The sequence below is a fragment of the Passer montanus genome, unplaced genomic scaffold (genome assembly GCF_014805655.1).
Source record: "Passer montanus isolate IOZ18808 unplaced genomic scaffold, ASM1480565v1 scaffold73, whole genome shotgun sequence".
NCBI lineage: Eukaryota > Metazoa > Chordata > Aves > Passeriformes > Passeridae > Passer > Passer montanus.
This window is the reverse complement of record NW_024372481.1, coordinates 61,691-86,592: the sequence shown is the minus strand read 5'-3', so window position 1 is coordinate 86,592 and position 24,902 is coordinate 61,691. Positions and strand designations below refer to the sequence as shown.

Genomic DNA, 24,902 nt, shown 5'->3' with positions numbered 1-24,902 from the left:
TTATAAATTGAGTCTGGTTGAATTCTGGATTCTCTCGATCTGGCTTTTTGGAAGAAGCCCTTTTCTGCCTTATGACTAAAGCTGAGAATGTGCTGGGAGGGAAACGCAGGCTGTGCTGTGCAGTGCTTCCCAGCTGGACCCCTGCCAGAGCCCAGGTGACTCCCTGGTGCAGCTGTAATCTGAGACTCTGCAGTGGATTTGTGCTGAATTTGTGTTCAAGCCTCAGGTGTGACCGAGCACATTTGTGTTCCTGCAGCCTGTTCCACGCTGGAGTCCAGCAAGGAAAGCTCTCCTCGGGCACAGATGGAGCTCTCCCCGTGGATATCTTCTCTTTCTTCACTTTCTGAACAGCCCTGCACTCACAGCTTGCCACTTCAGTTGTAGAAATCCGAAATCCACGTTTGGAAATCTGAAATAGTTGCTCTGCAAAGAATATTTTCCATGGAACGGTCTACAAGTGAGGTATTTATCAGCTGTCCAGAATGCTTTCCAAGCAGGGCTTGAAGATAAAGTAATGCTTTGTTCTGGGAGGTCAAGCAAGTTCATTTGGGAGTAACAGAGCTACTTTCAGCCATATCCCTTTTAAAAAACCCTCTGAACAAATTCGAGGAAGCTGAGTAACTATTAAAAATGCTTTAGCTGGGATTTCTGTTTGGTTGGAGATTCTTTCCTCAGCTACAACCACATCTATTTAATTTCTGTTTGTATTCATGGCAAACTGTAAATCAGTTGAGGTAAACCTCAGTGAGAAGGCTTTAGATGCAAAGGATGTTTCAGTCTCAGCTGGCTCTGGTGCTCTGGCAGGTTTGTACCACAGAAACTGAAAATAAGAGGGGAATGCATCAGCTGTGCTCCTAATGATGTAATATTTCAAAATATGTGTATTTCTCTTCCTGAGGGATTAGATGTTTACTCTGTAAAAAGACACGTGGACGTGCTCTATGTCCATTGCAACAGCTGAAACTGCACTAAAATAACCAAACACCCAGATATTTTTTTATTCTTTGTTTATTCTTTGTTAATTTTACTGCCCCGTTTGAGAACAACTATCAGTCCCCTTTCTTCTCTCTGTTCTTGAGCCTCTGTCCTTCCCCATCACCCAAATTCTGTGCTCTCAGCCTCTGTATGCCATGGAGACAGAGCATGGGTCAGGTGCAGAAAATGAGAATCCCCAGGAGACTCTGCAAAGGGATTGTTTGTGTATTCCTTTATGCTTTGGGAGGAAATGTTGAGAGGTTATTTATGCAATTGGAAAGTGGCATCAAGCTGGGAGGGGCTGCAAACCCCAAGGAAAACAGGATTCAGGAAAACAAATAGCCTGGAAATTGAGTTTGTTTCCATGAAGTCAAGTACAGGTTTTGTGTGCCTCCCACCTGGCTGGGAGAGGTTCCACAGAGAACACATGGATTGCATTTGGGCCCAGGCTGTGTCATCCCAGTGCTGAGGTCCTGCAAGACAGGCAGATGTCCTGTGGAATGCATGGACCGTGACAGCTTTTCAGTTTTGGGGGGCAATCCAGCTTTACTTCACTGCTGAGGGCTCAGCAGGGGAATTTGGGGTGCTTTGACACCAATTTAATGAGAATGGGCTGATTAGAGTCCAGTCAGAACTGACAGAAATAATCCCAGATCTTGTAGTTAGACAATTACAAAGATTGAAGGAGGTGACAGAAGAGAAGAGGGAAGGAAACATCAGAGTATGGAAAGGGAGACTGCCCGGACCTGGGCTGCAGCAGGTGAGATCCTGGTTGGAAATTTGGAAGCCTGCTGATGAGAAGGGCTTTCCTACCTGCTCTGTGTGCAGCCATCTCTCAAAGAATGCCTGAAAAACATCTGTTTGAACCCCCCTGTGCACATTTATCTGCTTTGCGTGTGCTGGAAGCATCAAGCACAAGGTAAGAAACGTGGCACTGACAAATCCTGGTGTCAGCACAGCAGCTCTCATGACACAACTAGCACAGGAATGAGATAAATCTGGTCAAAACACAGAACAACTGCCTGGGGGGGAAGGCTGTTTGTACTTCTTTCTGTGGTTGTGGATCTGCAGCATTTTCAGGCAAGAATCCAGAACTGCTCAGCATGAATCCATGAAGGTTTTAAGTGGTGGAAGGCCTTAAGATGTATATTTATATAGATGCACACACATACATAGATATAAGTGTGTATATACATAGTCATTATTTTTAAGTAGGATTTTGTGATGCTTCCTGGTGAAAGCTAATTAGATTCTCTCAAAGGAAAGTGAAGGAGAAGCACCAGTGAGGATTTCTGTGTGACACAGCAAAGCAAATTAAAGGACTTTTTTGCCACTTGTCTTTTTCCAGCCAAAGAAATTAAAGCAGGAAAATCACTCCTGCTTGTTCAGATCCATTGGCACTGTCCTGTGCCTTACCAAGGGCCACTAATGACCGCCTCTAGGATTACTCCAGCATCCTCCAGGAAGCATCATGTACCAGCTCCTCCCCTTAGTATAAATGCTGCCATCTTTATAAATGGTTGATAAACAGCCTTTTCCTCTTTTTATTTTCTTTTTCCTTCTCTGCAGGTTCCAATCACATTCTAGAAAGTAGAAAGCTCTGGCTGGAAATATATCTGGTTTGGTCCTGAGGAAGCAGGAGTGAGATGAAAGCCCACGAGCCTGATCCACAGCTCCCTGCTGCTGTCCTCACTGAAGTCAATAATGAAAGGAATAACAATTAATGTGCTTGTACTGGAGGCCCCACACAAATGCATTTTGTGTTCAACACGGGGACCAGCCAAAGTTTACACTGTGGGCACTTCTGCTTCCCTGTAAACAGAAAAAGAGATTGATTTGAGCTTTTAAGGTAAGACTGCTGGGGTTGGGAAAGTTGATTTTCATGGCTGTCGTAGAGGAAATAATTTCCTTGGCTTAATCTTTACCCAAGGTGCATTAGGATTGTGAAATGTTCCTTTGTTGGTCTCACACCTCAGTTTACCTTTCCTTGGGGCACCTTTGCAGGGAGTGCCCCCGGTGGTTCCTGGACTGTGAAAGGTGGAGTTAATCAGCTCAGGTGATAAACTGTGTTAGCTCTCTGATAGGACAGGAGTGAGTGTTTGATTCAATTGCAAAGGGTGCGTGCTTGAGGTGAAAGAATGGAATCTACAGAAAGTGGAATGAAATCAGAAAGGCTCCCCATGCACTAGAGCTGGGGTTGAAGCTCCCTGAAATGAAAAACTTGCTCAGACATTTTACAGATCTGCCTCAGTGCCCTGGCTCCTACAGTCTGATGCCTTCTGTGTTTATCACTTCAGAAAGACTGAAAGAGAAGCTACCAAGAAGCTCCATCCTCCTCTGAGAAATGATCAGTTTCTCTCACAGTGAGGCACTTACAGCCCTCTTCCCTTTATGTTTGCTCTCTGCAGAGTGAAAGCTGCTGGAATTCAGAAGTTGCCCTTCCCTCTCCTGCAGAAGATATGATTTCCAGGAAGGTGCTGCTGGGATCTCTTGTCTGCCTGGGCGGTGTTGCTGCAGTTATCTGGTAAGCATTTGCTGGCCAGCTCGGTCATACCTAAAACACCCTGTGTAGATCCTGTGCTAAACCTCCTAGAACACAAAAATAAAGGTTGTGCATTTTGTGGGAAGCCCCTCTTCCAGCTGTGAGAAAGAACAGCAATTTGTGTCATAGGTAAAGGAGCACTGGTAGAGGGAGAAGGCCCTGAGGGAAAGAGCAAAAAAGAGCAATTGGGTCCAAAGCAGGCTGCTAACACCGTAGTGACTCACAAACAAACGCTTGAGTAGAGAATATTCCAGTTACATTTCAGCTCAGGCCTTGCAGAGGTGATTATTTGTCTCTTCACACAGTCCAAACTCACTCCAGTGTCACCAGGGTCTATCAGACATCACAGCTTTCAAACACAGAATTCTGTAACTGAATATTCTTACAGCTGAGTATGGCTTATGGAGCAGACTCAAACATCCTTGGAAGGGAATCTGAGATGAGGCATTTCTGTTAAGTATTGAAATATTAATTATTAAATTATTAGGAATTATTGCAGTTTTATGATGCTGCAGTTTGCTGTACTTTCACCTTGTGGGTAGCTGCATTTTGCCTCAGCAGCAGGACACTGTGTTAAAATGTGAGCACAGCAGATCCTACACTAATTAATAAAGTAGATATGGAGTTAGCCAGATTTACCTCCCAAAATCTTTGCCAGGTCCTTAGGTGGTGTTGGAAAATCCTAGGAAGGTTTCCCTCAACATTTCCTATCTTAAAACATCTCTTTGCTCTCACAGGGCTGTAGCTGGGAGTGGAAAAGTTCATTACCTGCCCTACTACCTTCCCTGCCCTGAAATCTTGTGAGTATTTTGTTCTGTGCCTGATGAGTAACCCAGCTCATTGCTACAGTCCTGCTCTTCACTGCCAACACAAACACTGACCAACAAGGGGCTTGTTCTTTATTTATGAAGCTGTAATTAGTCACTCAAAACAAAAAGCTACCAATGCTGCCCAGGTGAGGGAGGCTTTGTGTGGTGTGGGTGCCAGGACTAAAGGGTTCCTTATCAGGGTGCAATCCCACAGCTGTGCTCTCAGGATCCCCTGACCAGACAGAGATACCTGAAGCACAGAGGTGAGATGAACAGGCTCAGGAGGAGTCTGGCACAGCCAGGAGTAACCCCCAGCCCTCATCAGGCTCCTGCTCTCCCTCTGAGCTCTGCTCTGCCCCCTCTCCAGGGATGTTTGTGCTGTGGCAGCACCTGAGCTCTGCACCCGAGCAGGTGAAGGGAGGCTGCTCCTGGGAAATACCTCCTGAGCTTGTGCCTGACCTAGCCCGGGTGCCAAGAGCTCTCCCAGAGCTGCACAGGAGAGAATTTGCACTGTGCAGGGGCCAGGGCCATGGCCCCAGTGACCTCCTCACTGCCACCTTGCCCCAGGGCTGGGACAGGACAAGCTGGGGCTTTTCCCATGACCTACTGTTCTTGTAAAAACAAAGCCAAGCCATGCAAATAGAAAAAAAAAAAGATGTTTCATGGAGGTATTTGTGATTATTCCAGCCCAGAAATGTGATCATTTCAGGTAGTTCAGCCCTCCAGGTGACCAGGAGCAGTTTTGCAGGGCGTGGAGCACATACATGATCATTGCTGACAGTCCCACAGGGATTTTGACCCCTAAACCCCAGTGTGATTTCCTCAGAGACTGGGACTGCTGCCAGCACCTCTCTGTCCCTGTTGTGTGTGTGTTCTGTCCCTTTGGGGAGGGTGTGCAGGGGATGCCTAACCCTGGGCCAGGCAGGGCAGCGTCCACAGCAGCTGGGGCTGGGTTTGCACAGCAGGTCCTGAGGCCAGGCTTGGCTGATATTTTAAGAAAAGCATAACAATCCCTTTCATTTCCCACCCCACCATGCAGCTCCATGAAACTCCAATACACAGAAGAGAAGCTAATCCAGCTTTTCCCCCAGTAAGTACTAGCTTTTTATCTCCTGACCTTTAAACTGCTGCTCCTCTCTTCCAGGCATATTCATGCACTATTCAATGGGTATTTCTTCCTTTTTTCAGATTATTTTATCAGCAGCCAAGAGTGCTGGCGCCAAAGTAAGTTTCTTTGTTTGAACTTTGTTTCTGCTGAGTTTGGCTTGGGCACTTTGCAGCACTCACAGAGTCCTGGGGCACACTGAGCAGGACCTTGTTCCACGAGAATCCAGCCACAGGGGTGTGCCAGCAGCTGCCTGTGCTGCCCTGAGGTTGGGTTTGGTTACTGTACACTCATTAACACACTTCCTGTTAATTCCCAATTATTACCTTAGCGCACACACTCTCTGACGTAGCCAGGAGCTCTTTTTGAGGTAGCAGATCTGTAATATCTGTAAGTAAGAAATTCCTTCTCTTATCTGTATTTAAGATATTACAGATCTGTGATATGAAAGTGGGAAATACCTTCTGGAGCTGTGGGGCCAGCTGTGGGAGAGCTCTGAACCCATTTCAGGGCAAAATGAAGCCGGTGCTCTGTGTGGCCTCCAGCAAACACAGCCAAAGCAGGGAGTTTAAGGGAAGATTTGGGGCAGCAGCTCTGAGAAGTGGCTTGGACAAACTGTCTGTTTGAGAGAGTTGTTGTTAAATTTCCTCAAGCTCAGGTTGTTACAGCCTCCTTTGGCCTGACTTTTATCTGGAGCAGTTCACCTTCAACAGCCACAATCTTTTGCATGCTAATAAACACACCCTGTTGGAACACACACTATATATATATTATTTCCCTCACATATTCAGGATATGCTCAGCCTGAATATTTCTTCCATATTGGAATAAATTTCTGTGCTAAATCATCTGGTATATTCTGGGACAAACGAGGGGTGAAGCCTGAAGCTTTTTCTGTGTCCTCTGCAGGGAGTTCACTGGCACTGAGAGGGTGACCATGACTCATTGGGAAACCCAGGGCAGCCCTGTAAAATCAAATTTACCAAGCTTAGAGAAATGAACATGCCTGTTTCCTTCCCTCTCCAATAAAGAGGATAATCAACTCAGAAACCCAGATCAGTCAGTACATTTTCCCCAACCCAAATTCTTCCTCCTGTATAATTTAATCTTTCAATCACAGGCATTGCTGCAGGAAGGAGTGCAAGTGTTATTCTTGTATCCTCTCAGACTGAAAGCATTAGATCTGGCTTGGAGGCTCTGACTGGACCAGGCTGCTCCCCACAGCCCCCCCAGTTTGGTTCTGGTGCTGTTTTGCCCTGGCACTGTGTCAGGTGGCAGCCCCCAGGTGTGGCCACGTGCTGTGTGTGACAAATTTCATTAGCAGAGGGCTCCTGGTCTGGAGCGAATGTGAGCAGGCTCCACCATAAATGACATCTCCTTTTAGAATCAAAAAGGCAAGAATGAAACGCTGAAAACAAAGCAGCAAATTGAAACAGCATTGCAGAGCTGTAACAGGGCAGAACCAGACTCTGCTGCATTTATATTCAGTATTTCCACTTCCCTCACAGGAGATTAAGGATTTTTTTCTAACTTTGTTACACATTTGAATGCTGGCTGACATACAGCATTTTAAATTATATCTGAATGTGTTGGAGCTATATATAAATACTGGGAAAATAAGCTGTCATGCTGCAAGCTGTGCTTTAATAACACAGCAATGGGCTATATTTTATAGCAATTTTCATATTATTATTATTACTTGTGTTTTAATCTGCCTGTTACACTCTGCATCAGGCTGATAGCAAATAGGCACAGCTTCGCATTCTGAGAGTTCAGTGGTCATTAAACTCTTCCCCAGCAGAAAAGTCCTTAAATGAGATTTTAGCAGATCCTCAGGTTTTTGCTGATGTGTTAAGTGCCTAATTTCAGCCCAGGAATTGAAATATCCATGCTCTGTAACCTCAAATAAGAGTGCAGGGAGAAAATATCTGAGCTAATACCCTCCATGGCGAATTAATGCTGATTCACACACTCCTCTAGCTGCCTTTTTCGTGCTTCTTTCTCATTTACTGGCCTCAAAACCAGCAGGAGCAGTTACATTTCATGAACATTTCTGGTTTTTTCCCCCTTCAGGCGCCAGGATGTGCTGACAGTCACACCATGGCTGGCCCCCATCGTCTGGGAAGGGACCTTTGAGCCTGAGATCCTGGACAGTGCCTACAGACCCCTGAACCTCACCATAGGGGTGACAGCCTTTGCTGTTGGAAAGTAAGGGAAGCACTCAGTGGGCACTGCTCTTGGGGTGATTTCCTCTGTGGAAAGATGATTTTGGCTTTCCTTTTCCTGAAATGTGCCCCAGTTTCGTGGGCACAGTTCTTGGGGTGATGCCCTTCCTCTGTGGAAAGATGATTTTGGCTTTCCTTTTCCTGAAATGTGCCCCAGTTTATAGGAGGTTTTGTGCCCATGTAATCACACAAGGCCATGGGATGACGACACATGAGGTTCCTGAGGTGTGGGCAGTGTTTTTGAACAATTAGCATGTGGCTTGGGAATTAGAGCTGGTCAAAATGGGGATAATCCACTTATTCCTCATCCTCCACCACACCTGGTAGTGCTAATCAGGGAACTCTCCTCACTCCTTGTCTTGCATTCTCTAATGCTCTTCATAATCCACCACACATCCCCTTGGAATCCCAGAATGATTTGGGTTGGAGGGGACCTTAAAATCCATCTCCTTTCACCCCCTGCCGTGGGCAGGGACAGCTTCCTCTAGACCAGGTTGTATCAGCCTGTCCTGGGACACTTCAGGGATCCAGGGGCAGCCACAGCTTCTCTGGGCACCCTGTGCCAGGGCTTCCCCACCCTCACAGGGAACAATTCCTTCCTCAAATCTGATCTAACCCTGCCCTCCTTCAGCTGGAGGCCATTCCCCTGATGCCTTGTGAAGGCTGACCTAGAACAGAGACTAGATGGAGCAAAAGAACAAAGTAGAGATTTATTAAGAGGCCTCAATAGATACACCTTGGGCAGCACAACCCAAAAATGGACAGCTGGTCATGAGGTCTCACACTTTGATCAGCTCCATTTGCATATTGGAGTTAATTGTCCAATTCCAGCTTTAGGTTATGGAGTCCCATCCTTGTTTTTCCCTCTTCAGTCCATGTTTGTGCTCTTGGGGCTGAGATTTGGATCATTTGTCCTTGGTCCCCAGCTGGAGCAGGAATTGTTTTGTCACGCTGCTCTGTGCAGAGAGCTCACCATCCCCTGATGTGAACCCAGACCCTCAAACCAAAGCAGCACAGAATGTAGAAAATAGAAAATCTAAACGTAAAAATGTAAAAAATAGAGGCATCGCCCCTCTCCTCTGTCACCCAAGCCCTTGCAGGAGGGGCACAGCTCGGCCCTGCTGGTCCCTGCTGTTCTTCTGTCACCCAAGCCCTTCAGAAGGGGCACAGCTCGGCCCTGCTGTCCCCACTGTGCCCACAGCTGTGTCTGCTCAGGTACACGAGGTTCGTGCGGCGCTTCCTGGAGTCGGCGGAGCAGCACTTCATGCGGGGCTACCGGGTGAACTACTACATCTTCACTGACAGCCCCCAGAGCATGCCCCACGCCCAGCTGCAGCCGGGGCGCAGGCTGGTCGCCGTCCCCGTGCAGAAGCACCTCAGCTGGCAGGAGATCTCCATGCGCAGGATGGAGGCCATCAACCGGCACGTGGCCAGGGAGAGCCACGGCCAGGTGCAGTACCTCTTCTGCCTGGACATCGACATGGTGTTCCACAACCCCTGGGGCCCCGAGACCCTGGGGGACATGGTGGCAGCCATCCACCCTGGCTACTTCCACGTGCCACGGGAGCAGTTCCCTTATGAGAGGAGGAGCTCCTCGGCGGCCTTCATCCCTGAGGGAGAAGGGGATTTCTACTACGGAGGGGCCGTGTTTGGAGGCTTGGTCAAGAAGGTCTATGAGTTCACCAAGATCTGCCACATGACCATCCTGGCAGACAAAGCCAACGGGATCATGGCAGCCTGGCAGGAGGAGAGTCACCTCAACAGGCATTTCCTGTCCCACAAACCCTCCAAGGTGCTTTCTCCAGAGTACATATGGGATGACAGGAAGCCAAAGCCGCCCGAAATCCGCCTCGTACGTTTTTCCACTGTGAATAAGAACTACAAGGAGGTCAGAAACTGACCATCCCTGCAGAGAGATCCTCCACGCAGCCAAACCCACGCAAATTAGTTTCTGCACAATGTGCCCCACCTTGAATTTCTGTTTCTGGTAGGAGCAAACTGGGAAGGGAACATGTGGATAGTTCCTCTGGAGAGCAGAGTATAAACACATTTCAGAAGCAGCAAAGTGCAGGTGAGACTGAAAAGCTTTCTGGATTCCCACTCTTTGTAAATACATCCTGCTTGAGGCTGCAGCACACAAAAAAGCATCCACAAGGCCAGTTATCCAATGCATGGCTGCAGTTGCCTTTGCCTGAGCGTTTTCCAGAGACCTGGTGGAAATTTAACAAGATCAAAATGGCATTTGACGTTCCTGTGGAGAAGAAAACCTTGGGTTTTGGTAAAGACCTTTTCACTTAAAAAAAAAATAACATTGCAGGGCAATAAATTTTCCTGAATTGTGATTTAAACTAACGCCTTTTGTCAGAATCAGGAGGAAACTTGCACTCAGAGCTCGTTGTCCCTGCCTGGTGTGCAGCAGGATTTCTTGGACATTCTCAGCAGAGAGCTGGTGCCAGGCATTGCCAGTAAGAGCCCTGGTCTGACAGGACAAACAGCGTGAACTCATCTAGCAGTTATCTCCCAAATTCCAGTCTGTGCTTTGGAGACCCAAGTTTAGACAGAACTGGCACAGCTCAGAGCAGGCTGAACTTCTTCAGGTTTATTTCAATCACAGATGTGCTCTGAACCTTTTCCCTGGGTCACATGTCTCTGTGGATCATGTAATCTTTTCCAACACAGAAAATCTGGTTTGGAGATGTTCATGTTCCTCTCCATTGCTTCAACCCTTTCCAATTTTTCTGAGCTCTGTGAAATAAATTGGCGAGGAGCCTCTGGAGCTGACAGCACGAGCTGATGCCTTTCCAGCAAACAGGATGATTTCATTCCATAATGAAATGCTCTGGAGGAGCTGGGAGTTCAGCGTGGAGCTGGAAGTGGGCTGGGGTTAACATTTCCTCTCCTTGGGTGTGCTGAGGAGCTGAACCAGGCGTTTAGAGCCTGGCAGCTCCCTCGGGGGAGCCCTGGCAGCTGAGGTCACACTGGGGTGCCTGTGCCACCTCCCTGGTCACAGCAGGGCTGCCATCAACATCATCTCCCCGTGCTGCAGAAGGGCTGAGCATGTTCTCTCAGGGGGAGCAGGGAGAGGAGGAGCAGGGTGAAAGGGTGAGCTGTTTCTAAGGGAACAGTTTAGGGGGGGAAAAAAAGCTAAAAAATAAAAAAATAGTTTAAAAAAAGCTAATTTGGCAGAGAGAGGGAAAATAGGGAAGAGGTGCCTGACTGTTCCTGCTTCTCTTCACATGAGAAAATTGCTGTATGGCAGTGAATCAAGTATGCAAAGCTTTAGGGCCCCACCACTGATTGCAGATGACTTAACGAGCCGTTTCAGTCCTGTGAGCAGGCTGGAAATGGCACTTGCCACTGTCATCGCAGGCATTTCATCTTCCAGAAGACTAATTAGAAAAGCTTTCACGGACCCATAATACAGATAAGGTACCTGAAATACCTCCAGCCCCAAAGCCCCAGTGGCAGCTGGGTTGGCTGATTTGTGCTTAATCCAGCAAAGGGTCTTTATTATATTTTCTCCTGACTGTTCTTAGTGATGTGGTGCAGGAGGAAGATGCCCCTTTACATAAACTAAACCAGAACTGAAACCCCTGCCATATATGTTGGGTAACCAGGCACCTCAGCTAAGCCAAAATGGTGAGGAAAAATACTCATCCAAATAGTTCCAGAAAGATACATTTCCAACCAGCCCAGGATTAATACTGTCTGTTTCTTATTTGTTAAATGAGTTAGGGCCTCAAGGCCATGCTGAAACTGGGTTCTCATTATGCTAATTATACATATATGCATATGGATTCTTTACCAGCCAGAAGGAGCTGTCCAGTCAAGCCAGATAATTTTATCTCCTGGTGTCAGTGCGTGGCTGGGCTGGGCTAGACCTCGTAGAAAACTACTCAGATTCCAAGAAAAACGTGAAGTTCCATAGCAGCCACAAATCTATAGATCAGCTGTAGCAATGGCTAATTCCCCTCATGCCTTAATTCTGCTGGAAATTGCTCTGGGTTTGCAGCCATAGGGCTTCATCCTGCCACGTTAATGATTGGATTTCTGTGCAGACACTCATAAATCCTCTGTGAGAGGAAGCTCTGCAGCACAGATGATGGGTGATAGAGGGTGGTCTGTGTTTCTGGGGTACCTGTTTTGGACAAATGGTGAAGGGCTTGGTCTGAGCCCTGCATCCGAGCTGCCTTTTGGCTGAATCCTCAGCCCTCTGATTGACACCATAATGGCCTGGCTCGTGCTGTGCCAAACATGTTTATTTTCCTGGCAGGCCTGCAGCTTCTCCCCAGGGGAATGGCTTGTGTTGTGTGACACAGTTCTGCTCCACGGGGCTGTGGTTTGAAGCACTACCTACCAACTCCTGGTGCCTCCAGGGAGAGGAGAATGTCTGCAGAAAAAAACCCCCACAGCGCCGTGTGGGAGATGCTCCCTGAATCAGCTCGTGCCCTGCTGTAATTAATGAAAGGCTGGACTTCTGTTGTCATCCCCTGCTGATTAATCCCCTTCCCCCAGCAGCAGCAGCCAGCTTTCCTTCTCCCAGTTTGCATTGTGCAGCCTGAGGCTTGTGTGCACGGTGGGAGCTTCACCAGCACCTGCTTTCTGATGTGCATCTCCCACCCACACCCAGTGGGGAAACTGAGGCACGTGATAGAAAGGCAGCACAGTGCCACTCTCATGGGGGACAACGTTGTCTTACGTGTTCTTGTGCCAAAGGAATTTGGACTTGGAAATGCAGGGGACTGCATGAAAACTGAATCACCACGTGTAAATAAACCCCACTGCCTGGGGATGTGGTTGTGCTCTCAAGGTATTTCCCACTCAAGCCCTTGACCCAGCCTCAGAGCAGCAGCTTGTTGCCCTCCCAAGGGCCCCTTTTTCCTTCCATCCCTTTCTGCTCGGCTGGAACAGACTCATCATTCATAGTCCCTCTAATTTAAGCACTCATCTGACAGGCTGTTTCTTTCCTTCTCCCTGCTGCTGTCTTGCCCAGTGCATCCACCCCCAAAGGGCAAATTTCTCTGTGTGATATGAAAGAGAAATTTCCAGCACTGGATATGATCTGCGGTGGGGCCAGGCTCTGATCCTCTCATTCTCCCCACTGATAACACAAGAATCATTTCCACTTAGCCAGATTAGGATTATTTTCCTCTCTGGTTTGGATTTCCCATAACCCTCCCACAGGTGATGTTCCCTGACAGTTTTGACCAGAAATGTCGTTTTGTACCACATGGAAGCATTCATGAAAGGACTGGCTTAGTCAAACTCTCTGTGGGTGAGATCTGTGCCTGTGGGGCACGGAAATGAGATGATCTTTGAGCAGAGGGGGTAAGAACATCAGTCACACACTCCCTGCACAAACCCAGCTTGTGCAAAAGCCACGTGCATCCGGCTGCCTTCGTGCAGCTGGTGGTGGCAAGGAAGGCTGGGAGCTCCCTGCCAGGCTGCTGGCCTCACTCCCCTGCCCTTTGTCACCTCCCCTGTTCAGCTTTTTGAGGGAGGGACTCTGTCTCTTGCTCTGTGTTTGCACTCAGCGGGGATTTGCTCTGATCTCGAAGGGCAGCTCCTAGCACCAAGGTTATTATTTTGTCACTTCAATCCCACCTGCTCTGCTTCACCTCCTGCCCCTGCAAGTCCCCGTGGGACCCCGGGGGTGACACACACAGAGCAACAGCTGCTCTCCAGGTGGAGTGACAGTGACAGAAACAGTGACAGTGACTGTGACAGGGGTTCTGGGGACAGCAGGAACAGGAGAAGGAGTTACAGGAGTGGGTTGGCTTGTACTTTACTCACGGTAAATCCCCAACCCTGGAGTTCTGCTCCACACAATCAAATGTTTTAGGGAAGCATCACTAGAAAAACCCATCTGAGGAGTGACATTTGAGTGTCTGCCTGCCCACCAGACTCCCTCCTTTCCCCACGAGTGTTGCTGTACTGACGTGACTTTTCCTGTGCTATATTTAGCTGAAACATAGATCCACCAAATGTCGCTGTTTTGTGTAAAACTAGTGTAAAGCCTTAGGAGTAAAGAGGCAGTTTTAACCACAAATCTCCTCTGCCTGTATGCCCACATCATCCCCCTGCTCCCCTGCTGAACCTCCAGCCGATTTAAAGCAAGCCAGATGAGTACAAATTACATTTAAAAAGCGCTTCATTCCGGTGTGGTTTTTGGCGAGTTTTGCCAGCAGCAAATCACACAGCTCTAGACCTTTTGACGTGCGTGTTTTTCTCGCCGCGTTTCTCACTGACACCGTTACTATAATTAGAAAGATGTCGCTCTGTAGCAGCATCCAGCGCCAGGGGCAGAGCCCTGGCAGCACCTTTTCCTTTCCTGGCTGCGCTCCCCGGCCAGAGCTGCTGGTTCAGCTGGCCCCGAGCCACGGAGGAGCGGCACGGGCAGGTGCTGCGGGCTGTGCCTTGTCGCTCACTCCCTGCAGAAATCGGGGATGGCTGCTGGGGCCAGCACGGGGTGTTGTGCCCAGGAGCAGCCCCGCAGCGCCTGGGAGCGCTCGGCCATGGACTGCAGCCTTCTCCCGGCTCCTTCTCCCCGTGGAATGGCTCATGGCATCGGCCTCATCATGACAAACGATGGGGACCGGAGCTGTTTCCAGGGAAACCCCGCTGGCTCCGGCAGCGCTGCCCGGGGGTCCCCCCGCACCCCATTTCGGTGCCGAGCTCAGCGGAGAGGAGCGTGGGGTGCCCTGGCTACCCGGGTCTCTCCTCCAGAGCCGGACAGCCCGTGGGGTCCCGGGGGTCTCTCCCGACCACTCCCCAATTTCTTCTCCCCGCTCCCCGCCGGGGTCCGCCCGGTGCCTCCCGCTCCGGGGGGAAAACACCCCAAAAACGCCAAGCATCGCCCCGGTACCCCCGGAGCGGTGTCCGTGCGGAGCAGCCCCGCTGCCGGGGCCGGGCGGAGCCGGAGCCGCCCCCTCCCTCCCTCCGTCCCTCCCTCCCTCCGTCCCTCCCTTCTTCCATCCTCGCCCCCGGCCCTGAGCGCGGCCCCGGCCCCGCAGCGGGGCCAGCGGCTCTCGGCGCGGCCGCGGGGCTATGAGCGGGGCACGATGATGATCGACAGCCAGGTGAGTGCGCCGGGAGCCGCTTCTGTCCCTCCGGGCTGTCCCCCGGCTCGGTCCCGGCTCTCAGGCGGGGCTCGGGGCGGTGTCCGCGGGGGATTGATGGGGGCGCGGAGCCGGGGGGCTCTGTAGCTGCAGGTGGCCGTGCCTTGCTGCCTCCTGGGGCCGGGGTCACTGGACGTGCCAGCAGCCCCGGTGTGCAGCGGAGGAGCTTTGCCGAGGGAGCGGGAGGAAGTCTGTTTTTCGGTGTTTTTCCCTTGATGTTTTTTTCGCTTTCTGTTTGTACGATGGTTAATGCGGCTGGGAGAAGAGGAGCTGGCGGATGGGGAGGGGAAGGGACAGGTTTGGGACAGGCTGGGAGGGCGCCGCGATGCTGCAGCAGCGCCGTGCTGCGATGCTGCTGCCAGGCTGGCGCTGCTGCCCGCCGAGCCAGGGCCGGCTCCCCTGGCACCGCTCAGGCCAAGGGGCACCAGCAGGTCCCTTGTCTCTGCCTGGTGTGTTTATGAGGCCAAAAAAGCTAAATCCAGCCGAGGTGGGCTACAGCTCTGCACTCCCAACCCCCCTGGTGCTTTTGGGGTAGGGGAGGATGAAGCAAAGGTATGAAATTTGGGGGTGGCACCAGAGCATGGCTCTGGGTTTGGTCCTGATGCTCCTCTGATTTTTGTTTTTTCTTCTTCTGATGTTTGATCCCATCCCTGCTGCCCTTGGGGGGTGCTGGGAATGTAAGTGGGCAGCAATGGCTCCTTGGAGACCAGGAATGAATAAAGGGAAGGGCTGATGCTGTGCTGGAGAAGTGGGCTGGGATCTATTTTTGGGCTGGAAAATGTGCATTCCAGAGCTGCCTCCTGCACCCTGTGGGTCTCTTTGGTCTGGGCCTCACTCACCTTGGTCCAGCCCAATTAAAAGCTGAATTAACTCTCTTGGGGGCACGTGTGTGAGCCAGGCCCTAGTGCCACACCGGTGTGTGCTGGATGGTGGCTCGTCCCTTTGGAAAAGGGGATTGGCAGCCAAAATACTGGAGTTTGGGTCCTGACCCTGCCTAGGGTCAAGAACGAGAGTTTTCTGTCATTATGGAGTGGGAAGATTGATCTTGCTGGGAGATCCAGAAGATTAAAGGTGTAAGGCTGTCTGGAAAAAGATGTCCAGAGGAGCTCAGCCTCCCATGTTGGGGAATGCATGTGGCATCCTACAGAATGTTTTGCATTAAGCTCTCAGCTTTAGTCTTCCTGTCACGTTTTTATGCTCACCCCATTTTATATATGTATTTATAGGTATATTTTATATGGGTAAACTGAGGCATGTAGAGATATTTGTTCCAAGCCCAGCATCCTGCGTGGGTGGAGAGCAGAGGTTTAAAGTCCTGGTTCCTCCTGCTCAAGGGGATGAGCCACTCTGCCTTTTAAGGGGTGCAATTCCTTGAGGTCCCGTTGTTTGTGGCTACCAGTTAAGAGGAATTTCCAGCTGCACCCGCAGCCTCACCCTGCCAGTTCTGAGGGCTGCACAGCTACATTTTTCATGCCTTGTAAATGTTCCTCTCCCTGGTTGCTAAGGGAAAGACCCACACAAACAACTGGTAAAACTGAGTGTTGCAGAGTAAATAAGCTGAGCAAACAAGGAGGTTTTTTTCATCTCTCAGTGCTGCAGGTGTGTTGTTCCAGGTGTCCCGACATGTGAAAGCCAAGGTTCACGTGCAAGGGTGAATTTCAGCCTTTGAAAAGGAAACCTGCTCTTGAGCTGGCTCAGAAGGAGGCTTCCATCCTGAACCAAGCAGGGCTGCAGGCTCACCCCCGTGTCCCTGTCTGGCCGTGTGGGCGGCAGGAGGGAGCAGATGGTGGATGAGCAGCCTCGGGCTGGCTGGGGCAGGAGGCGGCGAGCGCGGGGAGCTCAGCTCGGCGGGAGCTGCCTTCGCTCGTGTCTCCCCTTTCATCTGCCCCCAGCGTCTGAAGCGGCTCCAGCGGCTCGGAGCGAGCTCCTGGAGCTGCTCTGCAGGGGCAGGGGGGCGAGCTGGCAACAAGTGACAGCCAGGGAGGGTCCAGCTGGCAGCAGGGGCTGGGAGGCAGCAGGTGGAGAGATGCAAAGTCCCCTCCTCGGCACGGCTCAGCCGCTCCATCTGGAGCTCCCACTCACGCCCGGGTCTGTGTGCCTGGGCTCATCGGGCATGAGCAGAGGATGCAGCGACTGCTGCAGGCTCCGGAATAAATCTCTGGGATGTTGTAATGATGGCTCTGACATCCCCTAGATCGGTGCAGTGGGTTATCTCCAAGCCAGGTTGCTCAGTGAAAAAACGAGGGGATTTTCAGGTTATTCTGGGCGTCTTTGGGGTTGTGGTTTTCATCTCCTCGTAGTGTTTTCACTCTGTCATTCCCTAAATGGTGCCTGACTGTCAGGGCTTCTGTCTCAGGTGGTGATGTCCAGAGCAATCTGCACTATCCATCAGGATTCTGTCATTCCCTAAATGGTGCCTGACTGCTGGACCTGATCAGGGCAGTCAGGGCTTCTGTCTCAGGTGGTGATGTCCAGAGCAATCTGCACTATCCATCAGGATGGATTTTGCTTCTGATACCTTTCCCATTGCTATAGCAACCCATCTGAGGAGGATGCCAGCACGCTTTCCAGGCAGTGTGTGCAGGGAAACTGCTTCACCTGCCACCAAGCTGCCACCAAGCTGCCACCACTCGTGGGGCAGGGCTGGTTAGCTGGAAACTGCACGCAGGTGCTGAGCCTGGAGGGGCAGGGGAGCTGCTGCCAGCTCCCTCAGGCTGACCCTGCCCTCCCGGGTGTCCCCACCACCTGGAGTTTCCCTGGGATATCGGGGTGACACAGCTCAGCTGGGGGAGCGCATGGTGCCTAGTGCCAGGATCTGGGATTTCTCCCCAAAAGAGATGCTCAGGGTGGTGTGAAGGAGCTCACCAGGGCTCGGTGAGTGTTAGGGGCTGCTTCCCCCTCCCCTTGCCTGTGGAGAGGATGGAAGGTGGGTCTCAGCTCCAGGGGCTGATAGAGAAGTTGTTTTGCCTGCTTTTGCCAGGGGAGCCCGTTCACACTCTGCAGTCACTAGATGTGCTCCAGCACGTTCTGCTCTGCCTCATCCTGCTGCCCTGTGCCTCCTGTGCCAACCAGAGCCCATCCAGCTGTGGCTGATGCCAGGACAGCTGTGGGGCCGCCTTCCCTGCTGATGGCGCTGCCTGGGGCTGTGTTGTGCCCGGTGGCACTGCCAGGCTGTGTGACCCTGCGTGGGCCGGCCGGGGCTGCCCGGAGCCCGGCGGGGCCGTGCAGCAGATGGCACTGTTGTTTTCCCGATGAGTTATTGCCGTGGGTTCAGCGCTGGGAAGGGTCAGCAGTGATGGGAGCGGGCTCGGAGCCAGCGCCGGCTCCCTGGGAAAGCCCAGCACGCCAAACTGGGCTCGGCTGTGGCAAGCAGAGCTCGGTGTGCGGGCACTGCCCGCCCAGGAGGAGCCGAGGTGGAGGCAGCTCCATCCTCGCCCATCTCCGGCCCCGCAGCCGCAGCTGGGGGGGCTCTGCTGGCACAGAGAGCACGGAGCAGCAGGATGAGAGGCAGAGCAGCACAGAGAGCGTGCTGGAGAACATCTAGCGACTGCAGAGCGCGAAGGACATGGAGGAGGGGACAGCCGTGGGAGACCCCAGCAAGGCCGCGACAATCACAGCATCCTTCCCATAAAAATAAATCCCCGATCCCCCGCTCCCGTTTGTGCCTGGGAGCTGCCCCAGCTGTCCCCCAGCACTCCGTGGGCAGCAGGGACCCGGCCCTGACCTTTCCCTGGGGCCGCCAGGCACGGCTGCCCGTGTCGCTGTCGCATCCGCGCCGCCGGTGTCACATCAGGAGCGCCAAGCCCGTGCCCGGGGCGCTGCGGCTGGGCTGGCACAGCCCTGGCGGTCGGGGGGGGCTGTGGCAGCTGCTGCCAGCTCTTTGGGTGCTCCCACACGCAATCCATCCCTCCCCGCCCGGGATGCGCTGGCGGAGCTGCAGATGTTGACAGCTTTTCCCGGCGGGATCGCCCGAGCCCGGCCGGTTTGACCTGCCCTGGGGTCAGCCGCCTGTTTTCCTCGAGGATCTGCGTGTTTGACTGGCTGGGTTTCCTGGGGACCTTTCGGCTCCCAAGGCACCGCGGGTGTCTCCGCGGATTGTCGCTGACATCCCGGCTCTGCAGCCCTGGCCGCGGGTCAGAGGCGGCGTTTGGAGCCATCAGCTGCTGCCAAAGGCGGCTCGGGGCTGCGGGATCGCGGAGATTCCGCTCCCTCGGGCCCTGCGGTGCAGCGGGAGTTCATCCTCCGCACGGATTTACAGCCCCCCCCCGGTGCTCCCGGGTTTGCTGTGCCCTGAGGGCTCCTGTCCCTGCCGAGCCTCATGCTCCCTGGAAATGGAATTCATGTTCTTCATCACCCTGCCTGGAGAGGGGGTCCAGAAATGGGGGAAAGGGGAAGCAGGGTGAAGGGGCTGGGCAGAAGGAAGGGGCGCAGCGGGGGCCTGATGGGTCACAGAGGGTGGAGAAGCCATTCCTGGTCTGTGCTGCCCTGTGGGGCATCAGGAGAAAATCAGAAGCTTTAGATGTGGTGGCAGAGCTGTGGGATGTCAGAACATGTGGGATCCTGAGAAAATCAGATGCTTTAGATGTGGTGGCAGAGCTGTGGGATGTCAGAACATGTGGGATGTCAAGGCAGCCCAGGTCAGGCCCCACACTTTCCTGTAGGGTCTGGAAGAGAAAGGGAGGAGGGGAGAAGCTGAGCGAGGTGTGCTGCAGACATTGCCGTGTTCCGAGGGGGGATCACTGCAGGAGCACTCCAGGCAGCCTGGAGGGGACGTGCAGGGCGCTGGCACAGCCTGGGGGCGATGCTGTGCTGGGATTCAGGATGTGGCCGTGTGAGCCTGCCCTCCCTGGGCTGATAACACCCGGCTCTGCCTCATGGGCTTCTCGGGGCTTCCGCTGCCCCTTTTTATCTTTCCTTTTCCGTGCAGTCCCACTCCGTTTCCCACTCCCCTGCCATAAACACCCTGCCGGGGCTGGCGGCAGGAAGCAAACCCTGCCAAGCGCTGGAGGAGCTCCGGCCGGCTCCGTGCGAGCCCTCGGCACGGAACGGGGAGGTCGAGGTCATCCCTCAGCACAGCCAGGAGAAATCCCTTTGAAATCCCCGGCAGCCGCTCCTCTGGCCCCGCCGGCTCCATCCCGCAGCCGATTTCCCACCGAGTGTTTCCTGCCTGTCCCTCTCGGCAGTGTCCCACAGCTCTTCACCCTCCCCGGGGGTGTGACACCCCTGGGGTGAATCACAACGGGCAGCCAGGGTGGGGTGGCAAAGTCCAGGGCAGGCAGGAACAGCCTGGCCACACCTGGGCACTGCTGCATGTCCTGAATGACAGGGAAAGGGGCACAGCCATGTCCTGAATGACAGAGAACAGGGACACAGACATGGCCCTGAATGACAGAGAACAGGGACACAGCCATGGCCCTGGATTGATGGAACAGTGACACAGCCATGGCCCTGAACTGAAGGAACAGGAGCACAGCCATGGCCCTGAACTGAAGGAACAGGAGCACAGCCATGGCCCTGAATTGATGGAACAGGGACACAGCCATGGCCCTGAACTGAAGGAACAGGAGCACAGCCATGGCCCTGAATTGATGGAACAGGGACACAACCATGGTCCAGAATTAAAGGAACAGGAGCCCAGCCATGGCCCTGAATTGATGGAACAGGGACACAACCATGATCCAGAATTAAAGGAACAGGAGCCCAGCCATGGCCCTGAATGACAGAGAACAGGAGCACAGCTATGGCCCTAAACTGAAGGAACAGGGTCACAGCCATGGCCCAGGGCAGGGGTTGGGCTCTGCCCATGTGGAGGCTGGAGGAGCAGGGCTGGGCATCCTTTCTTTTTCATTATTATCATTATTACTGTATTTCAATAATTAAACTGTTCTTATCTCAGCCCATGAGGTTTTTACCCTGGGAGAAGTCCCACATTTTCTGCCCCATGACCAGCAGGCCAAAGGCAGCACAAATCTTCCCCTCGTACAAACGAGGGCTTGTGGATGTTTAAGGGCCCTGTTTTTCTTGGCTGAGAGGTTGAAAGTCCCAGCAGGCTTCAAACCCTCCCGTTCAGCATTTCCATGGTGACAGGAAGGCTCTGCTGGTGCCTGTGCTGTCCTCAGTGCCACCAAAATAACGAGGCTGGTGCAAGCCCTGTGCCTTTTGGGGGGGTTGGAAGGCAGAGCCCGTGCCCAGGGTTGGATTGGACACTGTCCTCCGTGTCCCTGATTTTACCCCGCTGGGATAAGCCCAAAAGGAGGCAGGGGTGGTTCAGGAGACCATGCCCAGCCTCCCGTGCTGTCCCTGCGTGCCTGGCACTGCTGGTGGTGCTGTGGCATCACGTCCCCTGACACAGAGCCCACCCTGTGCCCGTCAGGGCCAACAGCAGCCCCGGCCCTTGGCAGTGCTGTGCGAGCAGCCGGAGGCACAGGCAGGCTGATAAACGCTCCCCCAGCCGGGGAAGGAGCGCTTCTGCCGCTGGAAACGCCTTTGTGTCCCTCCTCCTGCCAGGATCCCGCAGGGATTCCAGCGGGGTGGGGCACGGGCAGACGCCCACCCCTGGTGTGACAGCTGGGGGAGCTGCGGCTGCTCCATCCCTGTCCTTGTCCGTGACACTGCTCCATCCCTGTCCCTGCTCCATCCCTGTCCCCGCGGCTGCTCCATCCCTGTCCCTGCTCCATCCCTGTCCCTGTCCCTGTGACTGTTCCATCCCTGTCCCTGTCCCTTCTCCATCCCTGTCCCTGCGTTTCCCCGGAGCTCAGCAGAGCCTGGCAGCTTCTCCCACCCACATGGCTCTGGATACCCGGAACTGCCACACGGCTTCTGGTACCTGGAACTGCCTCAAAAATTGGGATTTTACACCCCCTGCGTGCTGGATTCATGGCTTTTCCCCCGCACTGTCCATGCTGACTGGGAGGGGAGGGCTGCACTCCTGAAACCTTTTACAAATACAGTTAAATGTATCCTTTCTCCTTAGAAAGCAGCAAGGAAATTCCTGTTCTCCCCCGGAATGCTGATATATTTTGGGCCAAGCTGTGTGTCTTCTGCTGTCAGGCACCCACAAGGAGGACCAGGTGCAGTGAGATTTGTCAGTGTTTCAGGGGCCAGCTCCTGTGAATTTGCCTGTGTGGGCACCATGTCCCTGTGCAAAGTCTGTGGCTCAGTGGCCTGCAGCCAGAGCTCGTGTTTGGTGGTGGCATCCAAATTTTCCCTGTGCTGGCCACCACTGACCCCTCCCTGGCCGCTCTGGGTGTCACAGCCCAGCTTTTGGGGCATTTTTGGGGCATTTGCTGGGGCTGGGTGGCTGTGACTGCTTACACAAGTCCCCTTTGGAAGGGTGTTTAGTTAATAGGATTATAAAGCTTTCCTGTCGTCAGGCAACGGAAATCAATGGAGGGCCCCTGGGAATGAGCCTCATCCCAGTTCCAGCCCAGCCCAGCAGGGCTGTGTGGCCAGGGCTGCTGAAAGGGGACGAGCTGCCCCCTCTGTGCTGCCCCCCACACTGCTGGAAATAAGGAAAAAAGGATGTAAAGCTACTGGAAAGTGTTTGGAAAAAATTCCTTCTTGAAGCATGCTTTGAAGGCCAAGAATTGGAAATCCTTTCTTCTGTAAAAATGGATTTTTTGCATCAGATTCGGCATTTTTGGCTTGAACAAAACAAAGAAAACTTCAGATATCACTCCCTATCACCCTGTGTATAAAGATGCAGATTCCTGGTGTAATTGTACCTCAGTTCTGTTTTCAGCACTCAGTCATACCCCTTCCCAATTACTGTGGGGGATGCTTTTCATCCCTGGAGAGAGAGTTTGTGGAGATATCTGTGGAGATACCTGTGGAGATATCTGTGGAGATAAAGCATTTTCCAAAGAAAATGGTGAAGACTCCATGGGGCCATCTGAGGAGTGGCTGCATGGGGGATGCTTTTCATCTGTGGAGAGAGAGCTGGTGGAGATATCTGTGGAGATATCTGTGGAGATAAAGCATTTTCCAAAGAAAATGGTGAAGGCTCCATGGGGCCATCTGAGGAGTGGCTGAGGGCACTTGGCTTTTTGGCTGGAGAAAAGGAGACCCTGAGTTCTGCACTTTGCTCACGAGGGACAGCACAGGGTGATTTCTCTGATCTCTCTCCTCTGGTGGCCACTGACAGCACCTGAGGGAATGGCTGGAGCTGGGTTGAGAAGATTTAGGTTGGACATCAGGGGAAGGTTCTTCCCCCTGGGCACTGCCCAGGCTCCCCAGGGAATGGGCACAGCCCCAGAGCTCCAGGAGTGCTTGGACACTGCTCCCAGGCACAGGGTGGGGTTGTTGGGGTGTCCTGGACAGGGCCAGGAGTTTGAGTTGATGATCCTTGTGGGTCCCATCCAGTTTGGGATTCTCTGAAGTGCAGAGGCTGCTCTCAATCCATTCATGCCAGCTGCAAGGATGCAGCTGGGGCAGTGCCTGGGATCCCACTGAGGATCCTGCTGCAGCCCCTGGCTGTCCCAAAGTGCTGGATGTTCCCCTGCTCCCATCCCTGCTGCTGGGCTGGTGCACAGGAATCCCTGGAATCAGCAATTTTCCCTTTCTCCAGTCAAAAACCATGGCTTGGCCTGAAAGCTGAGAGGAGGTGCTGCTCTGTGGCGCATGGGGGGGCTTTGCCCTCTTCCCTGCTGCCAGCAAACATCAGCAGCTCGGCAGGATGGGCTCATTCAGGAATTTCTGGGGTGTCCCCAGAGCACGCAGCCAGCTCCAGCCCCTCCCTGGTGGGCTGCACCTTTCACTGCACAGGGCAGCACTGGAAAAGCCCAGGTCCCCCCCAGCCCCCGGGAGGTCAGGGAAGCTCCTTTGTGCTCTCTGGGCTGTCTGCACCAGGGCTGACAGCCTCAAGCTCTGCTCGGTCCCGCCCTGCCCTGTCCCTGCCCTCCCGCAGGGGATTCCAGGCTGGAATGCCTCTCTCCGGTCTGACCCAGCAGGGAGAGCTCTGCACAGCCAGGAGAGCCACTGGAACCTTTGCTGTGGGGGAGCAGCAGGGAAACTTCCAGAAAAATCCACCCGCTCCAGGAATCTGGCCGTGCAGAGAGTGTTTCCCATCCTTTGGCTGCCAGAGAGGGGGCTGCACGTGGTGGAGAATTCCTTAATCCCTGGGGGCTGCAGAACAGGGTGAAGAGGGAGGATTGGGAGGCTCAGGGTGCAGGGCTGGAAAGCTGCAGGCTGCCAAAGCCGTGTCTGTTATCTCTGGAGCCTGGGGCTTGCCGTGTGCCAGGCAGCACGGCGTGGATCTGCAGATAACCTCTGGTGTGGTCACAGCACGTCAGGAGCTGGGCTGGGCTGAGCAGCACCCTCAGAGCGAGCTCCAGGGCTGGGGAGGCTGGAATCCCCTCTCTGGGTTATTTCAGCTCCAGCTCAGCCCTGGAGAATGTGCTGAAGGGAGCAGCCCTGCCCAGCACTCAGCCAAGTGGGTGAATCAGTGGATGCCCCACATCTGGCAAACATCTGGCTGCCTGCAGGCCTGCGCCCAGAGAGGTGCCCTGGCCTTGCTGCCAGCCTGGTCCTGCCACAGGCAGCTGCTGCTCTGGCCTGCTGTCATTCCTGGGGAGGTCTTTGATGCTTGACATCAAGCACTGGAGTCAGTCTCCCTTTGTGAGTCACTGGGTGCCAGGAGTGCCCAGCTCCATGGGAGAGGTTGGTCACTGGTTTTTGGAGCATCCCAAAATGGAAAAATCACCACGGGTGACCATGTCCTGCCTCGCTGATACCCCCAGCTGGTTCCCCCTGGCATCTTTCTCTTCTCCACCAAAGATATTGGCAGCTGGTCCTGCTGCTGGGCTGGTGTGGGCACAGCTGAGCTTTGCTGTCACCTGTGCTGTGCCCGCCTTGTCCCTGCAAGGTCAGTGCCCAGCGCTGGCCCTGGAGGGGACAGCATGTGCTGGCATTTGGGAGCTTATTCCTGTCCCCAGCTGCCTGTGCTGCAGCTCCCCTGCCAGCAGGAGCTTGGGGAAATGAGGCTTCTCCTTAGGTCTGGAGCTGCAGGGGACACGTGGCAGCGTGTGCCTTGTCCCGCAGTGCCAGGAGCAAAGGCTGGGGTGTGTGCCCAGCCTGGCAAGAGGGGCAGCGTGCAGGGGCACAGCCAGCCTGGCAATCCAGGCAGCTGGGG

The 24,902-nt window shown here is 53.3% G+C and overlaps 2 protein-coding genes across 3 annotated transcripts in view; both read left to right on the top strand.

Annotated features, from left to right (window-relative positions):
* Window positions 1–256: 256 nt before the first annotated feature.
* LOC120512426 (globoside alpha-1,3-N-acetylgalactosaminyltransferase 1-like) lies at window positions 257–10,414 on the top strand. Of its 2 annotated transcripts, XM_039730720.1 has the most exons (8): window positions 257–462; window positions 2,545–2,824; window positions 3,384–3,499; window positions 4,255–4,317; window positions 5,366–5,416; window positions 5,515–5,550; window positions 7,504–7,638; window positions 8,871–10,414. In XM_039730720.1, the coding sequence occupies exons 3-8, from the start codon at window positions 3,435–3,437 to the stop codon at window positions 9,553–9,555; spliced, it is 1,035 nt and encodes a 344-aa protein (XP_039586654.1). In that variant the 5' UTR covers window positions 257–462; window positions 2,545–2,824; window positions 3,384–3,434; the 3' UTR covers window positions 9,556–10,414. The 2 variants fall into 2 exon arrangements, with proteins under 2 accessions (XP_039586654.1, XP_039586655.1); XM_039730721.1 differs by lacking the exons at window positions 257–462; window positions 2,545–2,824; window positions 3,384–3,499; window positions 4,255–4,317 and adding an exon at window positions 4,574–4,589.
* A 4,219-nt stretch (window positions 10,415–14,633) lies between these two features.
* RALGDS (ral guanine nucleotide dissociation stimulator) overlaps window positions 14,634–24,902 on the top strand; it is a 57,819-nt gene continuing 47,550 nt past the window's right edge. Inside the window, exon 1 of the mRNA XM_039730680.1 lies at window positions 14,634–14,734. Within this exon, the coding sequence (XP_039586614.1) occupies window positions 14,717–14,734 (18 nt within the window). The 5' untranslated portion in view covers window positions 14,634–14,716. The remainder of the gene's footprint in view (window positions 14,735–24,902) is intronic.